Below are 23,871 nucleotides of genomic sequence, written 5' to 3'. Positions count from 1 at the left end.
AAATTTCCCTGCTTTTAATCTGTTATTTTTGTTACATGTAGGCTGTATAAAACTGCTGCTGAGAAGAGACTCCACCTCTGGTCATTCCCAGTGACAGTTACCAAAACCCCAAGAGCTGCTCTTCCAATAAAGGGAGCATCTTGTTCTGATAACAATGCTAAAGCCATACCACAAAAATATAGAAAATTGCCGGGTTAAAAGTGGTCAGGATTACATTTGCAACAGGAGAGAACAATCAGATTATTAATAACCCCTCAGACTTCTAGCAAAATACCACATTGATGCAGCACAGGATTCTGGATAAAATATTTTTTTTCCCACCCCCTTTATCACTGACAGAATTACTTATTAACCTTCATTTTCAAACAGTAACACCCAGGCCCGCGTGGCTGGCTGTCCTAGTGTGAAGAGTTTTCCAGGAGCCCCATGACCCTCTCCTGTACTGGTCATACAGGGTGGGGTTCCGTTTTTCGAGCTCTTCAGGGGATTAGTTGATCCCCTAATGGCATTCGCTGGGGCTTGGCTAGAAGGGGGCGAGGTATCGGGTAAGAATCCTCCACCTGAAATAACCGTTGTGGCTTTCAGCTTGCGTGGTTTCCCCCTCCCCTTATCTCCCCTAGGTGACAATCAGTTTAATTCCTGGAGGCTGGGGAGGGGCTGGCGGGGTGGGAAAGGCTCAGAGGGGTTTGAGGGAGGTTCTGCCCCTCGCTTTGTGGGTCTCCCGCCTCCCCCGGGCTGGCGGAGCAGGCGCGGAGGGGGACGGCTGCGGCCCAGGGGAGGAGGAAAGAGAAAGAGTGTCTGCAGCTGAAGTTAGTCAGAGAAGACACGGTCATTATTGAGGGGAGACGGAGCAACGCTTTAGTTTTCTTCACGTGAGTCTCTCCTCTCCCTGGAGGGCTTTGGTTTTATAATTCGAGGAGGAATTTCAGCAGACTCGAGCTGAGTATCATGTCTGTCTAAACACACAACGTGCTGCCTTTGACGTTTTCTTTTGCAGACGGGGCTCAGCTGGAACCAGCTCTCTTCTTCATCCTCACGGTAAACACCGCCGGGCGGGATTAAGGCCGATAGCAGCCTGAGCGGCCCTGATAAGCGGCAAGTCCTGTCCCCTTTGCTCAGATGACTTAAAACATCTGGTGTGTTGACAACTGGTAAGTGAACACCTCTCCTCTACTTTATAAACCGTAGCGAGCTCTGTAAAGAGCATTGGGTGAGAGGATCTCGTGGATGGTGCCCGAACCCGTACGATCGGGCACGCCGAAAGCCCTTATTCTCGGGTTTGCCGGTGTTCTTGCCGTGAGCCATCCATCTTCCTTCCCACCACGCTCTTGCGTTATTTCAAGCCGGGAAACCTTCCAGCTACCCTCGTGTAAAGCCTACGTGTGTTTCCAATTTTAAAACCTCCTTCAGGTAAGTACTGATGGCAGCAGCTGCCAACAAAATTGTTATTTAATGTAAATGACTACATATTCAAAGGAAGAGCTGGCTATTCGAATACATCAGCGTGCTTCTGGGTGAAAGCATTCAAGGAATTAATTGAATTTCCAAAGAGATGAAGCCTGCCTCTACAAGCTTCCTTTGAAGGGAATACAGTTTTAATCGGTTTGAGGGCTGGTGAGATGAGATGTCCCAGACCTTTCCCAGAGGTTCCTGGGAACTTCCTGGTAAAAATTAACATCGCGGCGTCGCAGGGACCCGGTTACCGCTGGGGATGACCCTGACTGAAGCTGAAGCTCTGCCGCCGCCCGGCTCGCTGGAGGAGCTTGATTGCGCTTGATTCCCCATACACGCGCCCGGTGCAGGGACCGACTGTGCTGAGGGGCCGCATGCGGGGCCGGCTCTCGACCCTGGTCGGCAAAGGGCCCCCCTGGGGGGGGGCGCTTCCCAGCGGGCGGCGGGGGCAGCCGCGGGCACCAGGGCCTCGCTCCAGCCGCCGCTGGGCAGCAGGAGGAAGCGGCAGCGCCGAGGAGGGTCCGGCGGGCTGCCGGCCGTCACCTAGCCAGGTAGGCGGCTCGGGGTTGGGGGATATGAGGGGAGGGGCCGTCCCTGTTACCCCAGCGGCTCCTCCGGGAAGGAGTTTGGCTGGGGGGAAAGCCGTTCGCTTCTCTCCGGCCTCCTGGAGCAGCCCCGCTGGTGGGAGGCAGGCGGAGCCGGTCCCAGCCCCGCGGCCAGCCGCCGGGCCGCATGCTGCTGGCCCCGAGAGCCGCCCCGCGGCGGCCTCGCGGCCCCCGCGAGCGGTGAGTCGCGGTGGGGCCCGGCGGGTGTTTACGGGGCGGGGGCCGGTGGTGGTGGGGCGCGGGGCTCAAGAGCTGGGCAGGGCAAGGGGAAAGCGGGCACAAGCCAGACGCGCAGCCCCGCGCAGGGGGAGTCTCCAGTCAGAGCTAGCGGCGGCGGCCGGCAGCGGTCCGTAAATGGAATTTAAGGGGAGACTCGTGGCTTCTGCTGAGATGCTTGGCTCTGGTAATCCCAGCGTGTTGCCATGGCTGCCGGTCAGGCAGGTTCTGATAAAGGATTGCTTTTACTGGGGGCACCGAAAGGGAGAGACTGACTGCCCCTTGGAAATGCCCAAGGCCTAGGGGAAGGAACAATGGCTCTGTGGGTAGACTCAGCCTGAAGCTATGCGAATCCATTGCTTGTAGTTTAGGGAAGAAACAAACCCTGGGAGTTCTATGTTCTCTTTGGGGGGGGGGGGGGGATTGTGTTGTTTTTTTGTTGTTTGTTTTTTTAAGAAAAAGAAGTCTTTGGATTATTTTCTGGCAGTGGGGGTGGTGCTTCTATTTTAGGTATCGCAAACTGTGAGGTCAGGCTTGCTGTCCTCTCGCAAATTAAAATTTCCAGCGAGATGAACAGCTCAACTGTTGTGCGCCTGCTACCCAACGGAAACTTTCTGTCCAGGTTTCTTCAGGTTTTGTCCCTCCCATTACCCGCTTTATGCCAATCTGTTCTTCCATAGTATATGGTTACAAAACAATTTAGAAAGGACAGACTTTGTGATGGGATGAAATTGCTTGTTTTAACCTGGCAATTCTGTTTTAGCTGGACTGTCTAAAAAGATTGCTCATTAAAAATATATATATACTTTGTGGTGAATGCCATGGTACTGGACTTAAAAAGCTACATTCAGAGTAGGCTTAAAGGAAATGTGTATGGAGTGAGGCTTCCTACCCGTCCATTTCCGAATAGGATATATTCTTATCTGATTAGCTCATAGAACTGAAACTAAAATTACTTTCCATCCACATGTAAGATAGCACAACTGTATCCTTGTTTTTATTCTTCTCACGTGAAATAAATCTGTGAATCTTCCTTTGCATCTTTCTTGATGCAGTACCTGCTTCTTTAGCATGTCTGTCTCTCTGCAAGTCAATTTATTTCTTAAACTTAAGGCTATAGTTTTAAACGTGGGTAAATCCATGATCTCCCTAACGGTCATTCTGGCTGTAGGAGACCTCTCTTGCTTGTTGGATGTATGAATCCTCCTTTGAGACTTGTGAGACTCCCCATGTTAAAATATGCCCCTGTTCAAAACTAGCAGGAAAGTTTCTCTGTGGGATCAGTTCCTTGTTGCTAAGGTGCCTTTGGGAGCAGCTGCAGAGCATGTAGGCAGGACAGCCAGACCTGAAAGCTGGCAGGAAGATCACAAGTGCCTGAGTTCTGAGTTGTGAGCAAGTGCGGAAATAGGCGAGTTACGGTGTTCTGGCTATAAAAGGTGATTGGTGAGATACTATGTACTGTAGTATAACTGTGTAGTTATGAAGTATGTATGTACTGTGTGTGCTGCTGAATAGTAGCTTTAGCAACTACACAGGGGAGTTGCCTCACTGAGGAGGAAAATACAGTAGCTGATGGGGTGGTGGGTCTCATTTGCAGGGGCAAGTGCTTGAGATGCTTCTCTTTCACTGTCTCCTCAGACCTTTGAAAGCTTACATGCAGAGAGTTTTAGAGCATTTCACATGATTGCTTTCTTCCCCGTGTTATTGTTTTTGGATAGAAGGCAGGGACTGTGAAGAGGTTTTTTTTTTTTTTTTTTTTTTTAATGATAGCTTCTTTGTGTCATTAACACTTTTATCCTGGCTTGTTTTCATTGTTAGTTTCTGGGCACACCACGATTAGTGCCTTTCAGTAAAGGTTTGATCTGTTCTCCCAAGACAGGCTTGGTAAAGTTCTCATACACTGCTTTGACTGATTTGGGTTTGTTGGTTTTTTTTTTGTTGGTTTTTTTTTTTTTCTTCTTACGTGTTGCTTCATAAGCTGCTGGAGATTGGTTCAAGTATTTTGGTTTGGAAGAGGATGCGGTGAGATTGGCTGTTTGAAGATGGAACATGTACATGAGGTGGTCCACATCATTGACTCAAAGGGCTTGTGGGGAAAGGCTCTTGTTTGACGTTTCTTTTTCTCCACTGTATAGCTTGAACTGTAGCACAGCATCTTGGTTTATTTGTCTTTCTACCTTAACATTAAGGTTATTTTACTAAGGCATGAAAGGTTATTTTTACCATGTGTATGATGAGATATACTCTGCTGTGTCTCCCTAGTTAAGTGCATTTTAGGAACAGGCTCAAGATTCCTTGAAATACCTTTTACAAACATCTTTCCTTACAGATGGTTGCAATGTTTTAGCTAAATCAGTTGAAATGTGCACTGTGTGTTTAAGTGGAGTTAAATTCATCAAGCTTATGACAACTTGTCATTTTTTGAGTAATTTGTTCATTGATTTCTCTGGCCTTATAGGGAAGATAGTAAATAATATTGGGAAATTAATTTATGGGGTAACTGAATGTACACGGTTTTTTGGTTTTCAGAGTCTCTAATTTTTACCACCTGTGTACTCAAAAGAGCAAGAGCTTTGTAGCAGAATACCTTCCCCTCCACCCAAACTTCCCCATTAATCCAGTTTCTCCTACTTCCATTTTTGCTATGTTATGTGTGGCTACTTCTGTACCTATCCATAGTCTTCAAAGGAAATTAAAACTTCTCTTACTATTTGGTGTGTGAACTACTTGAAGCATTAAATCTTTCTTTCATCCTGCTACAGAAGAATAAAAAAAAATCCTCAGCTTTTCTTGATGTGCACTGAGGTTGGAAGGAAAACATGAGGTGCAAGCTGTTGTTTCCTTTACAAGTCACATTTCCGTGGTGTGTGAAAATTATTCTCGCTTTGTGGCTCAGTGCAGTAATCGCTGATATCTGTAGCTACTGTTTGTGCAGAAAGGTTGAAAAGCTGAAAAGTGATGGGCAGTATTAGCTCAGGTGTGCTATGAAACAAAAACAGTGAACATGTGGCTTGTGTGTAATATTGGTGCGTTTTGAAGAGTGCATTGAGCAAATGGAGGTGCAGAATGTTGCAAAATACTTTGTGGTACTGCTTCTTGATGCGTTTTGTACCTGTCATCTTCAAATACCACCTCCTTTTAAAGTTCATTTTGTTTGGGGGGGGTGTCTCTTCAGCTTTCAATGTTGCTCATTCTTTGGTCTTGAAGGCAAAAGCCTTGATATCTCAAGAGGAAGTGCTGCAACAGAATGAGCGAATTTTAAGCTTCCCCTGGATAATACCCAAACTTTGCGTGTAATTGTTCTGCACTGCCTCTGCTTCCAGCCTTGGCAGCAGCAGCAAAACTGGAGTACATTGTGCTAGAGCTATTCTTTACATTCCAGCACCCGTGGGGAGCCAGGAGGAGCAAGGCAAAAACTTGAATAGCCCCCACTTGCTCTGACTGGGAAGGGAAGGCTGGAAAGTCTGAGGAGCCACAAAGCTGATCCTCCCTCCTGTTAGGAGGGCAGGAATGAAGTAATGAAAGAACTGGTTTTAAGAGCTGACAGAAATGAAATTTAGTTCAGACTTAATTACTGAGCCTGTTCTTAACATCTCTTGATTTAGAGTGCAATTTTCTATTCCATAGGGGAATACTGCTTCTTTTGGGCCTCTGGCCAGTAGGAAGCTTTGTGAGATGGGTGGCAAGCAGTCTTGGATTTCCACTGAGTCTTCAACTCACTTTGAGAAAAGTTTCTAGTCCTTGTGAGTACAGGTTCAGGAAACACTGAAATAAGGATCAGCTGCTGCAGAGCTCAGAAGAGGTCTTTGTTAGGCTGGATCTGCAGACTGGCACTTGCGCAGTGGTAGCTGGCCCCTGCTTTCTTTCATTGGTGCTTTTCAGAGCCCTATGGCCAGCAGCAAAATGAGAATGGTGTGAGGGGCATGTCACTGGATTACCTGGAACCTTGGAAGAGGAAATAATACACATGCAATGGTTATTTAATAGTCAATACAAAATGTGTATATAAAATACAAATTATACCCCAGTGGGATGGAGGGTTGCGGGGGAGAATTTGTCAGTTTGCCATTATTTTTTTCTTTTTTTCTAGTATATATATATTAATTATAACTGGTCTCTCTTCTGGGCAACTAATTTTTTGCTGTGGTGGGTCACTGATCTGTTTAGGTAAAGGAGTATACAAGTATCCTAGCATAACAAAAGGGAGAGTGCAGGGAAGGAACTTTGGGTTTTCTTCACTGCAGTGAAGAGAGAGGGAGTTCCTTGCTGCTGAAGAGGTGTTATTGCTGAATGAAGGCACAACCTCATTCATCTTTTGAGAGTCAAAATAGATAGTTCCTATTTCTTTGAGGTTCTTGAACTTGCCTGTCTCTGTCCTCCACCAGTGTCATATCAGAGCACCCTGGAAACATTATCACTTGCATCTTCACAGTGCTTTAGGGGAGTCTGAAGTCAAATGTGTGGGATTGAGAAGAGGACAGGAGGGTTAGTGGTATAGATGGGAGATGCCCTGTAAGGTTTGTTTGAACATAATATTTGCACAAGATTAAGTGGAGCCATAATAATAAATCCACTTGAAGTGTGAGAACAAGTTAGGATTTGTCTGTATGGTGAGTGTGTACAAGGCTTGCTAGCATGTGGTAGCTAGTCTTTATCATGCCCCTAGTGTAGACAAGTTACTGCCTTCTCATTTGGTTAGCTGGGAGACTGTTAAGGGGAAACTACAGCTTGCCCAAATGTTTTGCAATATTTAATGGGGCAGGGTGACTTGCTTGCCTTAGCTGAGAATTGACTTAATTGCCTCAGATGAGACTCTGGAAGGCTGTATAAGCTTATTTCCCCTCCCCCCTAATTTTATAGCCACCCACAGCAGATTTAATTCCCCACTCATAAAACAGGGCCTCAGGATTGTGTCTGTAGTGAAGCGCCCTGAGATTCAGCAGCTGTGATGTAGCAGTACCACTTCAGTGTCCTTTGGTGGGTTTCCTGTCCTTTTATTTGCCCTGCCTCCCAAGTATAGACACTGGTGGGTCGATAAGAGGATGATAAAAAGAGTAGGCAGTGATGTTATCTTCCAGATCTTGTACGAAGCAATTGCAGATGCTGCAAGGGGAGCAAACCAGGAAGTCCACAATGTGCTGTCCCTAAATAGCATCTCCCTCTGTCACTTCTGGGGACAGACTAGTGGGTGAGACGAACATTGGTCTGACATAGCAGTGTTTCTTGTGCCTGTGTTGCTCACTTTGTGTAGTGGAGCACAGGCCATGCATGTAAGCTGGATTTTGAGTATGCAGGTGGTTAAAATTACTGGTCAGTGTAAACAGCAGTTGTACAGTTTCTCAGGATTGACTGCCTTTTCTTGCAAAACATGTTAAACACTGTTACTTCATTTTCATTGGAGCCATTTGAACAGAATAGCTGTTTTCATTCCTTCTTTCTTTTGTGCTAATGGCATGCCATAACTTGCTTTCAGTGTGGGACATAGGCTCTTTGATGGCTTAAGCCTTAAACCTTAGTTTAAGGATTTTTAATCTACATTTTAATGTACAGTGAGAATGTTGTTCAGAGCTTTTCAGAAAGAATGGTGAAATACACTATTCATCTCATTCTTCAGATTTCTCAGCAAATATTTCCTATGATAAATACTAGCTGGTGTCAGTGACTTTTTGAAGTTGTGTGATCGAAGTCAGCTAACACCATTAAGTGACTGAAAGGGGTATTTAAAATGTTTAACTTCAGGCCACTGTTTTGTGAAATTTGGACACTTGAATATTTGTGTAAGGCTTTTCAAAATTTTAGCACTTCTTTAATGGCCAGAGGCTTTTATAATATCTGCCACAATTGTGTGATAAGCAGATACAATGAAACCAGTTTTCTGATGTCTTTCTATATGTAGACTTTCTGATCTTTAATGAAAGATGAGCTTATAGTGCTTCTTTGATCTACTAAGCTGTCTATTTGTGCAAAGTTTGTGTAGGTCTCAAAGACATCGAGTTCCTAATCTGTCAAGTTTGACTGAAATTAGCCAGAGGGGTTCAAAAGTTCTATAGGGAAGGAAGGAAAGGACATGTATGCATGCATACAGGATATGATTGCATAAATTCCATTTCTTGCTAACAGCATGTGCTCTAACAGAACAAAAAGCCTTTTACTGTACTGCATTTCATGCTCTAATGGAGTTCTGTGCTGTCTGTGGCATGACTTAACAATTTGAGAGGACACGGTGGTGCTGGAGGCTGAGGTGGATTTGATGTGGTCAGGGTAGCAAGAAGGAGATGTCAATAGGCAAGAAGGCAGGCCATGCTTACTGTGTATCTTGTTCTAGAGGACTTCCAGTTTTATGCTGAAGCAAATATCAGACTTTATCCTTATGTTTTATCCCTGCTGCAGAGTGGGCCAATTTGGCAGGAAGAGCAGATCTGTTCCATGACAAATCCATCACCCTGCTGGTGACTCATGGGGAGGTGAACTCTGTCTTGTCTAAGGGCTTACCCATTTACTGTCTTGAGGTATTCACACATACAGCCCAGGTCAAATCTGGTGCTCAGCAAAGTTCAGGTAAGGGAGGATGGCTGATCTGTTTAAGGATACTGTAGTCCTGAAGGAACTGCTGTTTGCTTTGCGTACCACTTCAGGACTGTTGAAACTGAGAATCAAATAGCAGAAAGAGACACCCTGTTTCACCTACAGCAGCCAGACTTTGCTCAGAAAGGAATAGATCAAACTGAAGGGTGCTGATGATATGTAGCAGAAGGTCCTGTGTGAAGCCATCACTGCAGCAGGGACTGGACTGCATGTTTGCAGTCTGTCACTTGCAGGAAGGCTGCCCAGCTGCCTGCATGCTTTTGGCTCTCAGCTGGACCGTAGGCATTTTAGCCACTGTAGGGTAACCCCAGAAGGAGGGCTGTGAGACCCTGAAAGAGGATGTGTGGGTGTGGTGAAATGCACCTTTGACTCCCCTCAGTTTTAGGGATGACTGTCCTCTTAAAAAAACCCAACTGAAACCTAAAAACCCAACACCCCTCCCTTCCTCTGAGCGGTGATACACTGATTTTCAGTTTTGGGGAGGAAATGGGTTGTGGTTAACCTTCAGAGAGGACTGAGGTCCAAAAGCCCTAAGTGGGTGTCTCTGTGTAGCATATAAGCTTTCCCAGCATTATGTACTGGACTAACTTAGGCAGCTTTCCTCCCAGACAGATGGCAGTTGAAGATTACAGTCAGAGATAATTAGCTTTCCTAATATATAGGTAAGGAAATGAAGGTGCATGGATCAGGGCTGTGAGCTCCACTGTAGTTTGGATAACCACTAAAAGTTAGCACTGCAGTATGGCCTGTTGTAGTGTTATTTTATAGCTCTCTATATACAGAAATACATAAATGAACTTACGTAAACTTTTCTATAAGGACCTGAGTTCCCTTATAGCAACTAACAGTCTGTGAAGAATTCCAGTTCTGGTTTTGTCTTTTAGACTGATCCTTGTTCTGGGCTTTTATTGTGAATTTGATTTTAACATTGTCTAAAGAAAAGCACAATGATACTCTGAATGCTTAAGCTGGATACACCTATATGTCTGTTTCCCTTGGAAAGCTCATTACCTTATAAATATTTTATTTCATTTTTTTTTTTTAACATATGTACGCTTACTGACAACCTCTCCCATTCAGACAAGATTTCTCATGCTGCATTAAATGTTCTTCAGGATTACATTTTTCAACTATGCTATGTATCTCATAGCTCTCAAAATCCTCAGATGTACTGTTTGGATATTGTATGTGGTAGTTTCTCCTCTATTCACATCTAAGAAATGAAGCAAAGCACTAAACGCCTTTAGGGATCAGATAACAGGCTCTGCTGCAACCTGTACAACAGTTCTTTGTTAGATCAAAAACACTTCATGTCCACAAACCATTCTCATAGTTACGAAGTTGCTCATTTTCTTTTTCTTCCTATGGGTGTTTTTGTTGTTATTGTAAATATTATTTTTTTTTTTTGAGCTTTAGTGTTAAGAAAACAAAGCTGCACATGAAAAAGGGCTTTTGAAAATAGCCTTAATATTTACAATATTCAAGTTTTTCTAGTTTGGCACTGTCAGTTTGGATATAGCTTTCTTATAGCAGTTAGCAGCTAAGGTGTGTATTCTGATTAAATGTCAAAATCGAAAGGCAATGTGAATGTATTCATTGCAATGCTGAATTAAGGCATTAACATTATCAGAGAAGCTGCTCAAGCTGTTGGTGAACTCCAGCTTTCTCCTATTGTGTTTACATGGCAAGGATTTGGTAGGGGCCCACATGGGTGGTTTCTCTGAGGAGCTGCTGGCAGCTTCCTCTATGTCTGATAGAGCCAAGGGCAGCTGGCTACAAGATGGACTCACTGCTGGTCAAGACCATCAATGATGGTGGTACCACCACTGGGGTAGCATGTTTAACAAGGGGGGAAAACCTGCTGTGCAACTTCAGCTGGAGAGAGAAGTGAGAATGTGGGAGCTGTGCAGCCACCAAGGTCACTGAAGAAGGAGGAGAGGAGGTGCTCCAAGTGCCAGAGCAGCCTGTGGTGCAGTCTGCATACAGGTGTCACATGGAGTTCCAAAGATGGAGCAGATATTCACCTGCAGCCCCTGAAGGACCATATGCAAGAGCAGGGGGATGCTCCAAGGAGGTTGTGACCCTGTGGGAAGCCTGCGCTGGAACAGGTTTGCTGCAGGCCTGGTGACCCCACAGGGACCCATGCTGGAGCAGCCTTTTCCTGAAGGGCTGCACCCCTTGGAAGGACCCCCACTGGAGCAGTTCATGAAGAACTGCAGCCCGTGGGAAGGACTCGTGTTGGAGAAGTTCACGCAGAACTGTCTCCTGTGGGACGGACCCTGCGCTGGAGCAGGGGAAGAGTGTGAGGAGTCCTCCCCTGAGGAGGAAGGAGTGGCAGAGACAATGTGTGATGTACTGACAGCAGCCCCCATTCCCTGCCCCCTGTGCTGCTGGAGTGGAGGAGGTAGAGAGCTTGGGAGTATAGTTAAGCCCAGGAAGAAGGAATGGGTGGAGGGAAGGTGTTCTCAATATTTGGTGTTATTTCTCATTATCTGATTTGATTGGTAATATAACAAATCTATAATACTAATAAATAATAATTAATATTATTTCCCCAAGTCAAGTCTATTTTGCCCATGATGGTGATTGGTGAGTGATCTCTCCTTGTCCTTATCTGGACCCATGACCCTTTGGTTGTATTTTTCTCTTCTCTGTCCAGCTTAGATGAGTGATAGAGCAGCATTGGTGGGCATCTGGTGTCCAGGCAGGGCCAGCCCACTACACCTGGGCTGGCAGGATTATTGCCCAAGGAAACTTGCAGGATTTAGTAATGTGGGGTGAATGCTACCACTTGTCTTCATTTTCCTCCCTCCCTGAATTAATTCAGTTTTACACATTTCACTAACTCGTTTTGTTGCATTCCTGAGAATCCCAGAGCTCTCTGTTGGCACATATGCATTGCAGTAGATTGACTTGCAGAATCTGCTGTTGGGGCAAATTCCATCTCAGACAGCTGGGAATCTTTTTTTTTTTTTTTTTTTTTTTAATGTGTGTTTTTTATGTGTATTGTTTTTTATTTTGGTTTTGTTTTTTAGCAGTTGAGGCAAGATCGGGGGCAACACAGCAAAAATCAGCAAACATTAAGTTTGGAGCTCTGACCACAGACATGCTTTGTGTGTTATCTAAGTGAAAATTACTCTTCAGTTTTGTGTGCTGGGCCTCTTAATCCACACAAACCAGCATAACGTAACTCCTTACTCTTTTGTACTTTATTATAACTAGGGCTTGCAAATGCTGCTGTGAAGACTAGTCATGTAGCAAGCACTGGTGTTTCTTAGGGGCACATTCTGAGATGGGTAGTCATCAGGATTTATACTATTATGACTGAGAAATTAGTCTGATTTACTTGGTATCTACTGTTGATGTAGATAGAGAGTGTTTCATTCTCTAGGTGCTGGTAGGGAACTAAGTAAATTAGTCCTCTCACACAGTTGTTAAAAACACACACACCCCCACACCCCCAACTTTATTCCCTCTGCCCTTGAGAGTCCTAATTTGCCTGTGAGTGGGGTGGGTTTGTTTGTTCTTTTTTGTGTGTGATTTATTTATTTTAGCCTATGGTTGAGATTATTCTTTATTTTCCCCAAGATGACTGGTAGATACAGTTTTGTAATTAATAGCCAGTCTTGTGAGAGCAGAGGTTAAGTCACTAGCTCCCAATCAGCTGGAGCTGAATGCTTTAGTTTTGCATTATAAGGCGACCAAGTGTGCCTTGTTTTAACGTGAATTTAATGCTGTAGTGAATGAATGTAATGTTTGCAGAATGTAATGCTGAATGAATTTAATGCATGATATAGATAAAGTTCTCCTTTTGGACATTTATTTATTTAGATTGGTATGGTTTCAAGGCAGGGGAGGAAGGGAGGGAACCGGTGAGCTGATATGGTTTTTAACTGACCTGTTTGAAACCTGACTAATTTGACTATTTCTGTCCTTTGTTCCTTCCGCTTTTTTCCATGTTTTCCCTCTGGGAAACCTAAGAAGGATTGTTCATTTGACCTCAAGCCTCTGGCTCTGCAGCCACTCATGGACAGAGAAGAGTGGGTGTGAATGAGTTACTGATATTGTAGTGGGATCTAAATGGTTTTGTGTTTTCTGAACTGTTATGTAGCATGTCTTTTGTCTTTCTGGTTTAAAAGGAGGTGAAGCAGCAGAGCAATTCAAAGCCATGATGCTGTGTTCCTTCAGGAGGAGTGGCTCAAGTTGGTAGAAACCTTGTCAGTTAGGCAAGTCAAGGTATGAGGAGAAAAAGACTTGACCTCTGACTCCCAGAATGCATTGGATGGCTTTTTATATTCCAGTCTTTCTGGAAGAAGAGCTGAAGGGAGGGGGAAAGTATAGGCTGAGAAGGAACAGTGTTGTCACCATAGTATGCAGGAGGAGCTGTGTGGATTTATGGCATCCATTCTCTGTGTATTTTATTCTGTCATGTATTATACCAACACCTGTGATGTGTAATATATAAATAGCAGCCTAGGTTAGGCTGGCTAAACCTTTAAAGGTTAGTCTGGGACATCTCAACAGGGCTGGAAGAAATCTTTCAGCGAAGGCTGTGTTGCTGCGTTTGTGACTGATTTTTTTTTGTTGTTTTTTATTTTTTTTAAAGTTGTAGTTAGAGTTGATGTTTGCCTTGATTTAAGCTTTGGGAGGCGAAGCAGAGCTCATCTGTGCTCAGCTGATACCAGCTTTGTTCTTTCCATGCACAAGTTATCTTTTTGACTGAATCCAAAGTAGCTGGTTTTGTATGGCACTGCGTCCTTGTGGCTGGTGGGCATGTCAGGAACTACTGGTCTGTGTTAAGTGCACTGGAGGAAGAAAAAGAGCCGGGGGTGGGAGGAGGAGGGGGGTCAAGTGTGTTGGGGGAGGAGGCTTGTGGAGAGACACGACAGGGAAATGTATGGAAACATCTGTTCCCAACTTGTGCACCTTTGCATAAATTGGATGCTTCCTTCTAGTCCTTGTCTCAAGGCACAAAAGCAGGCAAGAAACTGAGTCTGTGGACTTAATCCTACTCTTGGTTGTAATTATAGGCAAGGTTTCTGGACCTCTGTGGTACTTAGAAAGCACCAGTTAGATGAGACTCCAGCAGTTACTTTTGTTCCACTTCCCCTCAAAGCCACAAATTGGATTGGGATCTACCCAGGGCTTTTAAACTCAAGTTAGTAGTGTTTAACTGTGTTACAAAAAGTGTGTCTGTTGTTGGGAGGAGCCCCAAGCCATTTTGGAACATTAAAGAGTATTGTTTTCTGTCGGGGGGGGGGGGGGCCCCCCCCCCAGGAGCAATAATTGAAAACAACATTCACCAGCTGAGATATATCAAACTCGCTCTTTTATGCCTGCAGATTTAATTGTATGTTTACACCGTGCAATGGAGCGTTCTGTCACCTTGACCTGGTGCCAGGGATCCACATTGCACTGTGATCTGAGCCAAAATACTAGCTTGGATCTCAAGGGTGACATAGCAACCCTGTGATAGCCCCAAGCTGGAGGTAACATGTTCTGTCTCTCAGCATGGCTAATTAACTCGGCATCAGGCAGTTGCACCAAATACTGCTTCTATTGAAGGCCATTTCTCAGTGAGACCCAATACACATTTTGCTGTCAGGCTTTTCTGGCAGGATGCACTGGCTGATGCTGCGTACTCTTGTTTTTCATCTCTGGATCTAGTATTTGGTGCCAGTTTAAGTGACATTATATTTTGCGCTGGTAGATCAAAAAATGATACATCTCTGTGAAACAAGGCACATCATTCATTGTGGTACCTCTGAGAACTGCTGTTATCACAGCAGTTTTTTTGCAGCTGAAAGGGAGGCTGTTTCAGTAAGCTTTAAAAAACTTGTAGTAACTTGACCTAGACTTACACGTGTCTTCTTGCTAGCCAAGAAACAGTCTTGAGTGCATGCAGCCTGCCCCCCCCCCTTTTTTTTTTTTTTCTTCTGACCTTTTTATTTTCTCTGTTCCTGCTCCCACTGTGGGACACGTGTAAAAGCTCCTGGGTGGTAAGGCAGAAGGAGGGAAGAGGAGTGAAAAAGGGGTTATGCCACTGAACAGATGATCATTCTGCACTAGAAAAAAAGGATATAAGAACAAGAGGGTCTGAGCCTGGTAATGACTGCAAGAGTGAGTCAGGACCTACAGGCTTTTTGCAGCTTTTGCCATACTCTCCCTATTGATGGCATGTTTTCCTTGGAGAGCTATGAACTTGTGTCTTTCAGATCTTGCCTGAAATACTGAAAGGCTTAGGTTTGGCTAGAACAAACCGCCATACCTGATTTCTTGCATGAAAAAGTAATGGGAATTGGTGAGAGTATGAGACTGGAGATGAAGGTTTGGAGGGGAGTAGATGCTGTGTTGCCTGTTAATGCCCAAAAAGGAGAGATAAACTGTGCTTGTTCCCAGACCCGCCTGCAGCCTTCTCTAGGGGAACTAACCTCCCTCTTCCACCAGCCGTCCTGTCTAGGTGTGCTCCTGAGCTTTAAGTAAAACTGGAGAGTGGCACACAAGGGAAAATGATGTAGAGATCTCCTTGAATATTTTAGACAGAAGCAAACTGAAAAGAAGATTGTCACTGAAAAATACAGATTAAGTTGTTTTTCCTTCTTGCTTGACCCAGCTGTTGGGAATGATCTGGTGAGAAGCAAAACACTAGTGTCTGTACTTGAAGGGCAAAAATGGAATAAAATGGTGATGACTTGTCCACAAAATAAACGTATTGCTGTCTCTTGTGGTACCTAGTAGGTTTCATTGTTAGTAGAATGATGAAAGGGAGGCAGCAAGCACTTAGTTCCTAAACCAGATCTGTTAACTCTCACACAGCCTGTCCTGAATTTATGTGCAGTACTTAGCATGCAAACATGCAAAAAGTCAGAGGTGGGCATAGCTTTAGTTTACATCTCTTCCCACTAGATTAGTGTCAGCAGGGGCTACATTTGTGGCTGTAATAGCTGGTAAAGAGCAACAGTTGACTTAAATCTACTAAACATCACTACTACTGTGATATAAAATTTACTGGGCATCATTGCTTGCAGTTGAGTACATGGAGAAAAAAAAATATTTTGCTGTTTATTTTCAGGCCTTATGCAGTGTTAGAGAGGGAAAATGTTAGAGAAACATTGGAAACCTTCCTTAACAAAGAGGAGCTCTAGAGGAAGGTCATCTTTTTTTCACAGTTACCAGGATCCTGTTGAAGTAAATAGCTAGTTTGGTAAGCTGTTGCAGGGGAAGAAGGCTCTGGATTTCATACCAAGTCACCAACTCTTTCTCAACTGCTTAAACCCTCATCATTGAAAGAGAAACATCATATCTTCCAGTGCAGGAAGAATATTCCACTGCTGGTACAGATATTGTGAGATGGTGGAAGTCCCCAATGACATTTTAACATAATAAAAACCTTAGTTTTTTGGTGTCATGGATTGCACAGGCGTTCAGGAACAGAAATATCTGCTTTGGTTTTGTGTGGGGTGGGGCAGGTTAGCAAGAATCTTTTCCAATTAAGATGGTGTTAAACTTGCTACTTCAAAACTGAGCCACTGTTAAGAGAGTTAGTAATACAGTTTTAATTCACGACCACTTTGCTAGGGTAACCCAATATATCCTCTTTGAAACTAAATATTCCTGAGGTCTTCTGTTTCTTAATAAACTGAAATCAAAAGGAGGATTGCAAATTATAAAAAAATAATGAGTGTGTGAGGAAGGCATTAGACTGACTCAGCTACTTCAGTGCCTTGAAGATTCTGCTGCAGTGCTGTTGTATTGTCTGCTACAGTGTTTCCTTCCTGAAGAGGGGAAGAATTAATGAACTGTGCAAGAGCAAGAACTGGAAGTTAATGATGAATACTGTAAATATTTGGCAGAAGATACAGATAACCTGCTATAATGCGAGTACATTAAGGCACATAACTTGAGACAAATAATGATGAGGAAACTCCTTCCCTGGTTGTAATCTTGCTGTGTAGTTGTTTTACCAGGCGTGCACTACATCCCGATCAGAAGGAAGCAGTGTTGCAGTACTGGTGATCACAAGCAAACCCACAAGAGACTAGCTACATCTTAATCCTGATATTTCTTTTTAAACTTTTTAGTAGTTTTTTTTGTGCTTTTTCTGCTGTCCCTTCAAATTTCAAGGTCCACTCAAACCATATTTTCAAGCTCACTTCCCTTCCTCCCCCACAACTACAAGAGCTAGGAATTTGAGTTCTGAGTGAGCTGAAATTTTCATGCTGCCAGTTAACTGCAGCAGCAAGGAGTTAAGCTGTTACAGGACTAGGTATGGAGCCAACATTGTTTTAAGATTACTAGTTTTTAATTTAGCAATAAACACTTTTTAGTTAAATATTTAGTAATAGTCAAAGGTGCTTTATAAAATGAGTGGCACATATGGAAAAGTCTCCTGCATTGTATTATTGGCAACCTAATTTCAAGGAAGAAAGCAAAAGTAAGGCTTACAAGTGTAATGAAAAAAGGTGCTTGTAATGTCATGTGATTGCCCAGTCCAACAGCTGTAGTTTTCTGTGTGATTATTCTGTAGCATGGATGCATCAACTGCATATGTAAGTTGAAAGATAAACTGGAGCTCTGAGGTGGTGACTCATATCAGATACCACACTTGATGAAGTTGCAAAATAAAGACTAAATGTATGTAAAGGTGCAGCTCTCACAAGGACATTGGTTTTCCACTTCCACCAAGGAAAAAATATTAGCCTCTGGGGTTATATAATAAATTTGCAATGTACTCAGTGTTTTGGTGGGAGCTGGAATGGACCCATCTGTCCATAGGAGATGCAAGCTGATCTTGAGATCAGTTAATACCATAGCGGGTCTGATAATTCTGTAATTGTAGCTCTGCCTTGGCTGGGGTATGAAGTTGAACTGTGGAAGTTGGCTTAGATTCTTAAAAAAAAATACCCATCAATCTCTTTATAATGCTTATGCGTTCTATTGCTTGCTTACTTTTAGAAAATTGACCAGCTAACATTATGAACATTGTGCACTGGCATGCTGGGCTCCTCACCCCTTCCTTTGTGTGGATCACCATAGCCTTTTCAGAGGGAAAGAGGAGGGAATTGAATAGTTGAGTTCCAGTTTTGTCCACCTTGTTTTGCTTAACCCTGACTGACCTTGGCCTAAGGGCACCATGACCTCTGTCAGTCAGGTTGATGAGCTTAAATCAAGATGCAGGATTTTGTGTTGTGATAAATAAGCAGGAATGGGCTTGTCATTTTACATCTGAGCTGTGTCTTCTCAATTGCCTATTTTCTTGCATCTCTGACTGGGGGAATTTTCTAGTGCAATATTTACATTGTAGGAGTTTGTTTTCCTTTGATTAGCTTTCTGTAACACTTGGTTATTTTAAAATAGGCAGAGCTGGAAAATGCTGCCACCATTAAAAATGCAGCCAGAATAATTCCATAAACAAGGCAATGGTTTCGTTTACTAAACCAGGTTAAGAAAGTCTTCACTAAAAAGACTGTCTTTCCTGACTACAGAACTTTCTGCTTAACAAACTGGATGAAGCCAGGCACTGGGGAATGGGATGGTGAGAAGACACTTGTGTAACTACAGCTGTTTTATGTTCCCAAGAGCTGAGTTAGGTACACCCAGCATTCTCATGTGAGTGCCGTGCTGATTGTCCTACATGTGATACTGAAAGCTGCCACAGATTCCTTATGATCCTGTTTGAAGAATGTTGACCTACATTTTCTTGTTTAAATGAATGTTTTGCAGGCTGTATTAATATCTTTGTAAATACTTTACAAACATGTTTTTTTTTCTCTGAATAGTACTGTTATTCATAATGTTTTGTTTTTTAAATACACTTTGCTTTGTCTTTGCTCTGTTTCGTACCTTGGTCTGACCCTTCAGCAAGGTCTCTTCCATTAAAGTCAGCAAAATCAGCAATTTAATCAGTTGCTAATTTAGCAACTTTATTTGAAGAGCCGGTTCATTATGTTCTGTTGTTTAATTGATGTTTGCATTGATTGAATTAGGGAATAAAAATAAACAGTTAATTTCCATTTCAGTGAGATATTTCAGCAAACTTCTGCAAACCAGGAGGGGTTAAAATACTGACAATGGAAAAAATTCAAACAAAACAACCCAAGGAGAGCAGTATCTTTTTCAAATATAGAATCATTTAGATTGGAAAAAACCTTTAAGATCATAGAGTCCAACTGTAAACCCAGCACTGCCAAGTCCAGCATTAACCTTGTCCCCAAGTGCCACATCTATACATCTTTTAAACACTTTGGGGTGATGACTCAAACACTTCCTTGGGCAGCCTGGTCCAATGCTTGACAACCTTTTTGGTGAAAAAAATTTTCCTAATACTCAATCTAAACCTTCCCTGGTGCAACTTGAAGCCGTGTTCTCTTGTTACTTGGGAGAAGAGACTAACACCTTGCTACAAACCTCCTTTTTAGGGAGTTGTAGGGTGATAGGGTCTCCTGAGCCTCCTTTTCTCCAGGCTGAACAACCTCAATTCCCTCAGCTGCTCCTCGTAAGACTTGGGTTCCAAAGGCTTCACCAGCTTTGTTGCTCTTCTTTGGACATACTCCAGCACCTCAATATATCTCTTGCAGTGAGAGGTCCAGAACTGCACACAGGGTTTGAGGTGCAGCCTCACCAGTGCTGGATACAGGAGCATCATCACTCCGCTGACCCTGCTGGCAACACTGTTTCTGATACAGGCCAGAATGCTATTGGCCTTCTTGGCCACCTGGATATGCTGCTACCTGATATTCAGCCAGCTGTTGACCATCACCCCCAGGGCCCCCTTTTCTGACAAGCAGGTTTCCAGCTACTGTTGCCCAGGTGTGTAGCATTGGATGGGGTTGTTGTGACCCAAGTGCAGGACCTCAGAATATTGATGCAGCCTGCCCAAATCCCCGGTAGAGCCTTTCAGTCCTTAAACAGATCAACACGCCTGTGCAGCTTTGTGTCATCTGCAGATTTGCTGAGAATGTACTTGATCTCCTCATCCAGATCCTTGATGATGATACTGAACAGAACTGGCCTCAGTACAGAGCCCTGGGGAATGCCACTTGTGGCTAGCTGACAACTGAATTTAACTCCATTCACCATCACTCTTTGGACTTGGCCATCCAGCCAGTTTGTTACCCAGCAAAGAGCACACTTGCCCATACCATGAGCAGCCAGTTTCTTCAGGAGAATTCTGTGTGTGGGAAATGGTGTCAAAAGCTTTACTAAAGTTTAGGTAGACAACATCTACAGCCTTTCCCTCATTCTCCAAGCGGGTCACCTTTATCACAGGAGATCAGGTTAATCAAGCAGGATCTGCCTTTCATAAGCACAGGCTGAATGGGCCTGATCACCTGTTTGTCCTGTACATGTGTACATGATGGTACTCAACATGATGAGCTGATTGCTGTTAATGACATTAGACTAAACCCAGTAGGTAAGGGGTTTTTGGCAGTATTCTTGCGTTTTAGGGAAAGACGTATAAAATTATTGCAAAAATCGCAAGGTTTGCTCTAGAATTTGAGAGTGACTGTCAAAAAAATTTGTAGTAACTCTTCCAGAAGAGTTAAGGGAATTGGAGCTGCAAGGGAGGCAATGTTACTTTATTTCCCAGGGAGGGATGAAAGGTTGAAATCACAATAGCTACAGCCTGTGTAGTTCGTCCAGAAAAGAGCAGGACAGCCTGGAGGGTATACTTAAGGTTGATAGGGGATAGCTTGTTAATTATGTGGCTTTGTTGCAGTTAGATATTGATATAAAACTCCATCTCTGACCCTACAGTGAAGCTTGTATGAAGGATGGGGCAAGGGGTGTGTGTGTAAATAAGGAAGTGGTGTCTTGTTGCACTCAAGTAATTGTAACAGATAGTTCACTGTTAGCTTCACCTCAAAGAAATGTCCATGTGAGTGGCAGTAGTGTATGTCTTAATCAGTAGTTTGTGTCTCTGTTTCTGATAACAAAATGCAGTCCGCTCTAGCAGTTTATTGGTCTTTAATGCAAGGTATGATGTTAAGATGTTACTAGCATAAAGCATATTGCTGTAAATCATCTGGACTGTAACTGTTTTGAGTTTTATTGCCTTAGGGCTGTTTAACACAGGTTTAAAATAAGAGCAACTCTAAATATTCAAAAAATCAACACAGAATTTTTAAAAAAGAAAATAAAACCCCAACAAAACCCAAAACAAACAGAAGGAGGGAAAAAAAACAAACCATAAATCCAAAGGTTCTGCTCAGCAGAAAAATGCAGCAGTATGTTTGGATATGGCTTGTGTTTGCTGGACAGCTGTTTCATACCTTCACTATAAAAAATATAGATATGCAAGTAGGTATTCACACATTGCTTGTATTGAACCTTCTTACCATGGTAGGGGAAGAAGTGAAAATAACAGAAGGGTATAGCTCCTGAGTAAATTTCCACATTAGCTTGTGGGCAGAATAGCTATTTTGGACTTCCACTAGATTAAGCAATAACAGTTTATTCATAACTACTTAGTAGGGCAGCTCAGTGTGTTAGATGTGAGCAATGCAGAAGTTTCTTTTCCTTAAGTGTTTCTTGCCAGATACCTCAGCTTCTGATATATCTGTGGTTTTCTTTTAGTAGACTGTGCAATAAAGTGTTTTAAAAAAGGAACACTATTTCTCCATGATTAGTAAGTTCCATAGATTGAATCCTAACTTGTCTTCCTTGCTTTGTGATGTGTGAAAATAGCGTTTTTCTGTCACTTGAGCAATGAAGTCCTGGAGACATTCAAGGCCAGGCTGGATGTGGTTCTGAGCAACCTAAGCAAACTGAAGATGTCCCTGCTCATTGCAGTGAGGTTGGATTAGATGACCTTTGAACGTCCCTTCCAACCAAACTATTCTATGAAGTCTGTCCTCATTTAGGAGCTGGAGACTGTACAGGACATGATGGCATAAGCAGATAGCTTCAGTACAGCTTTAGATGACCAAAACCAGACTTTAAGAATATCCAGTGGTCCTAAAAAAGCTGGTAGCTATTTTAGGTAGCTGATACCCTGTTCTGCTTCATTGGCATCAGCCTCTTTACCTCCTGCAAAGTGCTGATGCTTATTTAATTGTGTAATTATGGATACTGATAGCGTGTGGCGCAAGAAAGAGGAGAAGCACAGGTACCTACCTGTAAAGGCCAACTTCTGAACCAAGAGGCTGGTTTCTTTTTGCTGCAAATGGGCAGAAAGGAGCTCTTACTCTGATAGGCTTCTGGAAGAGCTCGTCTTCTTCCTGTGCCTTCGGAGGGAACCTAGAGTGAGACCCTCTCAATGCTTCTGTGCAGAGTATGTACGTGTCATAGGTGCAAAACAGCGTTCAGCTCCTGTCACTGTGACTTTGTGTGAGAAATCAAACCTCTGGCAAATTTGTGGTGGTGATGAATGCTTGTAATAATGATGATTTCCTTTCACGGTTTTCAAGATGCTTTATAAAAGCTCATGTTAATAGCATAATTTGGATTTTAATGTCTTGTTTTTCTTATATTTCAGATCTACCAGTCATGAAACGAATTCTTCTGTTTTTTATCCTGGCTGCTGCTGTTATGTATGGTATACTGCATGGAAATCTGTGGAGAAATAACCTCTACTGGTATGGTGATGCTTTGTTCAATGACAGTGCAAACACCCTCATGGCTGTAAGATGTGGCTGGGAGTTGGTGTGTTGCTGAAGAGCTGTTTAATAGTGATCAGCAGAAGTGAATACTACTCTGTGTTTTGTTTTGTGGTTGTTTTGTTTTGTACTGTGATTTATTCCGTCCTGTCGTCCTTCTCTCATGTCACTTTTAAACCCAGCGGTTGATTTGAGCCTGACTGTGTGGAGAGGTGAGGACCTCAGAGATAGGGATAGCCCCTCTGAGTTTCAGGAAAATAGGAGTTTAGGTGAGAAGAGAGTCCTATTTGTGTGTCATCTCCATAACTCCTCCCACCCCACACATGCTTAGTGTTAGCTTGTTTATTGAGGTGTCTGATAAATGTCATGGGAAAGGCTTGCTCCTCACATGGGAATAACTGCAGTTGTAGTGGGTACCTTTTGAAAAGCTGAAGTTTGTCGAGCCCCAGTGACATCCTTGTGGGAAGTGAACCTTCATTGTCTCCAGGCTCCTTGGGACAGGTGTCTTGGGACCTAAAATTCAGCATAGTTACTGAAGAAGTTGAGTGTCCATTGCCTTTTGCATAGCTGTGACCAGGACTGAGCAGTGTGTTTGTGTTATGAAGATAATAGTGATAGCTTTTAAAAGTAGTGATTTATGTGACTCTATTTGTCTTGCTTATAGCATACAATTGATAGAGTGGCTTTCTGGTGTGGTTTCTGTTTATAGCAAACCAGAGTGTTGTGACATTTCCCTTTTTGCAGGATTAGCTTTTATGGACAGACTTCCTCTGTGAGGGCTTCTCCTTCCTATGAGACTAGTGGAGTTACTCAGTAAGTTCAGCAATTGAGTATTTTTGTGGCGGGATTTTTTGTTGGTTTTTTTTTTTTTTTTTTTTGGTTGCTTGGTTTTTTGGGCAGGTGGGAGGCATTGAGACTAAAATCAGTAGCCTTTGTCTGTAGGCTCACCATTGTTATTGTACTGGTTATTGTCTGTTGGCTGTTTTTGTTATGAACACAATTGTAACATGTCTGACAAAGGGAGTTTGTCCATGTCATGTTTCCAGTGTTCGGTTAATATTTATGGCCATTTACAGTGACTGTCTATAACAAGCAGTGAATTGATGGAAGGACATTTGTTTACAACTTCCAAATTTCTGCAATTCTGAGTTACACCTGAATAAAATGAGCAGAGCTACGAGGGCAGCTATTGTGCTTAAAATTTAATAAATCAGAGGTGTGGTTAATGTGTGATGCGCAAGTGCATGTATAAGCATATCTTATGCTAGTAAATTCCTGTAGTTAGGTTTCTGGGACTAATAAGTGCCTATGCTAAAATTTAAAAGCGGGCCTCTTCTATGTGAAGCCGTCCTGCAAAATGCCATCTGTGAGGTTTATGCTGGAAAGCAACGAGCTGCCCAGCTGATACGTTTCAC

At 43.2% G+C, this 23,871-nt stretch overlaps 1 protein-coding gene across 5 annotated transcripts in view; it reads left to right on the top strand.

Annotated features, from left to right (window-relative positions):
• The first annotated feature begins 638 nt into the window (after positions 1-638).
• The window catches only part of ST3GAL6 (ST3 beta-galactoside alpha-2,3-sialyltransferase 6), a 46,036-nt gene continuing 22,803 nt past the window's right edge, over positions 639-23,871 (top strand). For 3 of the 5 annotated variants that reach the window (XM_061366597.1, XM_061366598.1, XM_061366595.1), the window contains exons 1-3: positions 639-1,151; positions 22,336-22,435; positions 23,201-23,269. In XM_061366597.1, the coding sequence (XP_061222581.1) occupies positions 22,347-22,435; positions 23,201-23,269 (158 nt within the window). In that variant the 5' untranslated portion in view covers positions 639-1,151; positions 22,336-22,346. Of the gene's footprint in view, positions 1,152-2,057; positions 2,238-22,335; positions 22,436-23,200; positions 23,270-23,871 lie in introns of those variants that run through there. The other 2 variants (XM_061366599.1, XM_061366596.1) reach the window with 2 other exon arrangements.

The sequence above is a fragment of the Neopsephotus bourkii genome, unplaced genomic scaffold, assembly GCF_033783945.1.
Source record: "Neopsephotus bourkii isolate Nb327-2 ecotype Australia unplaced genomic scaffold, CSIRO-AGI_Nbou_v1 NB_1350, whole genome shotgun sequence".
NCBI classification, from domain to species: domain Eukaryota; kingdom Metazoa; phylum Chordata; class Aves; order Psittaciformes; family Psittacidae; genus Neopsephotus; species Neopsephotus bourkii.
Note: the sequence above shows the minus strand (reverse complement) of the source record. Positions and strands in the feature narration are given on the sequence as shown.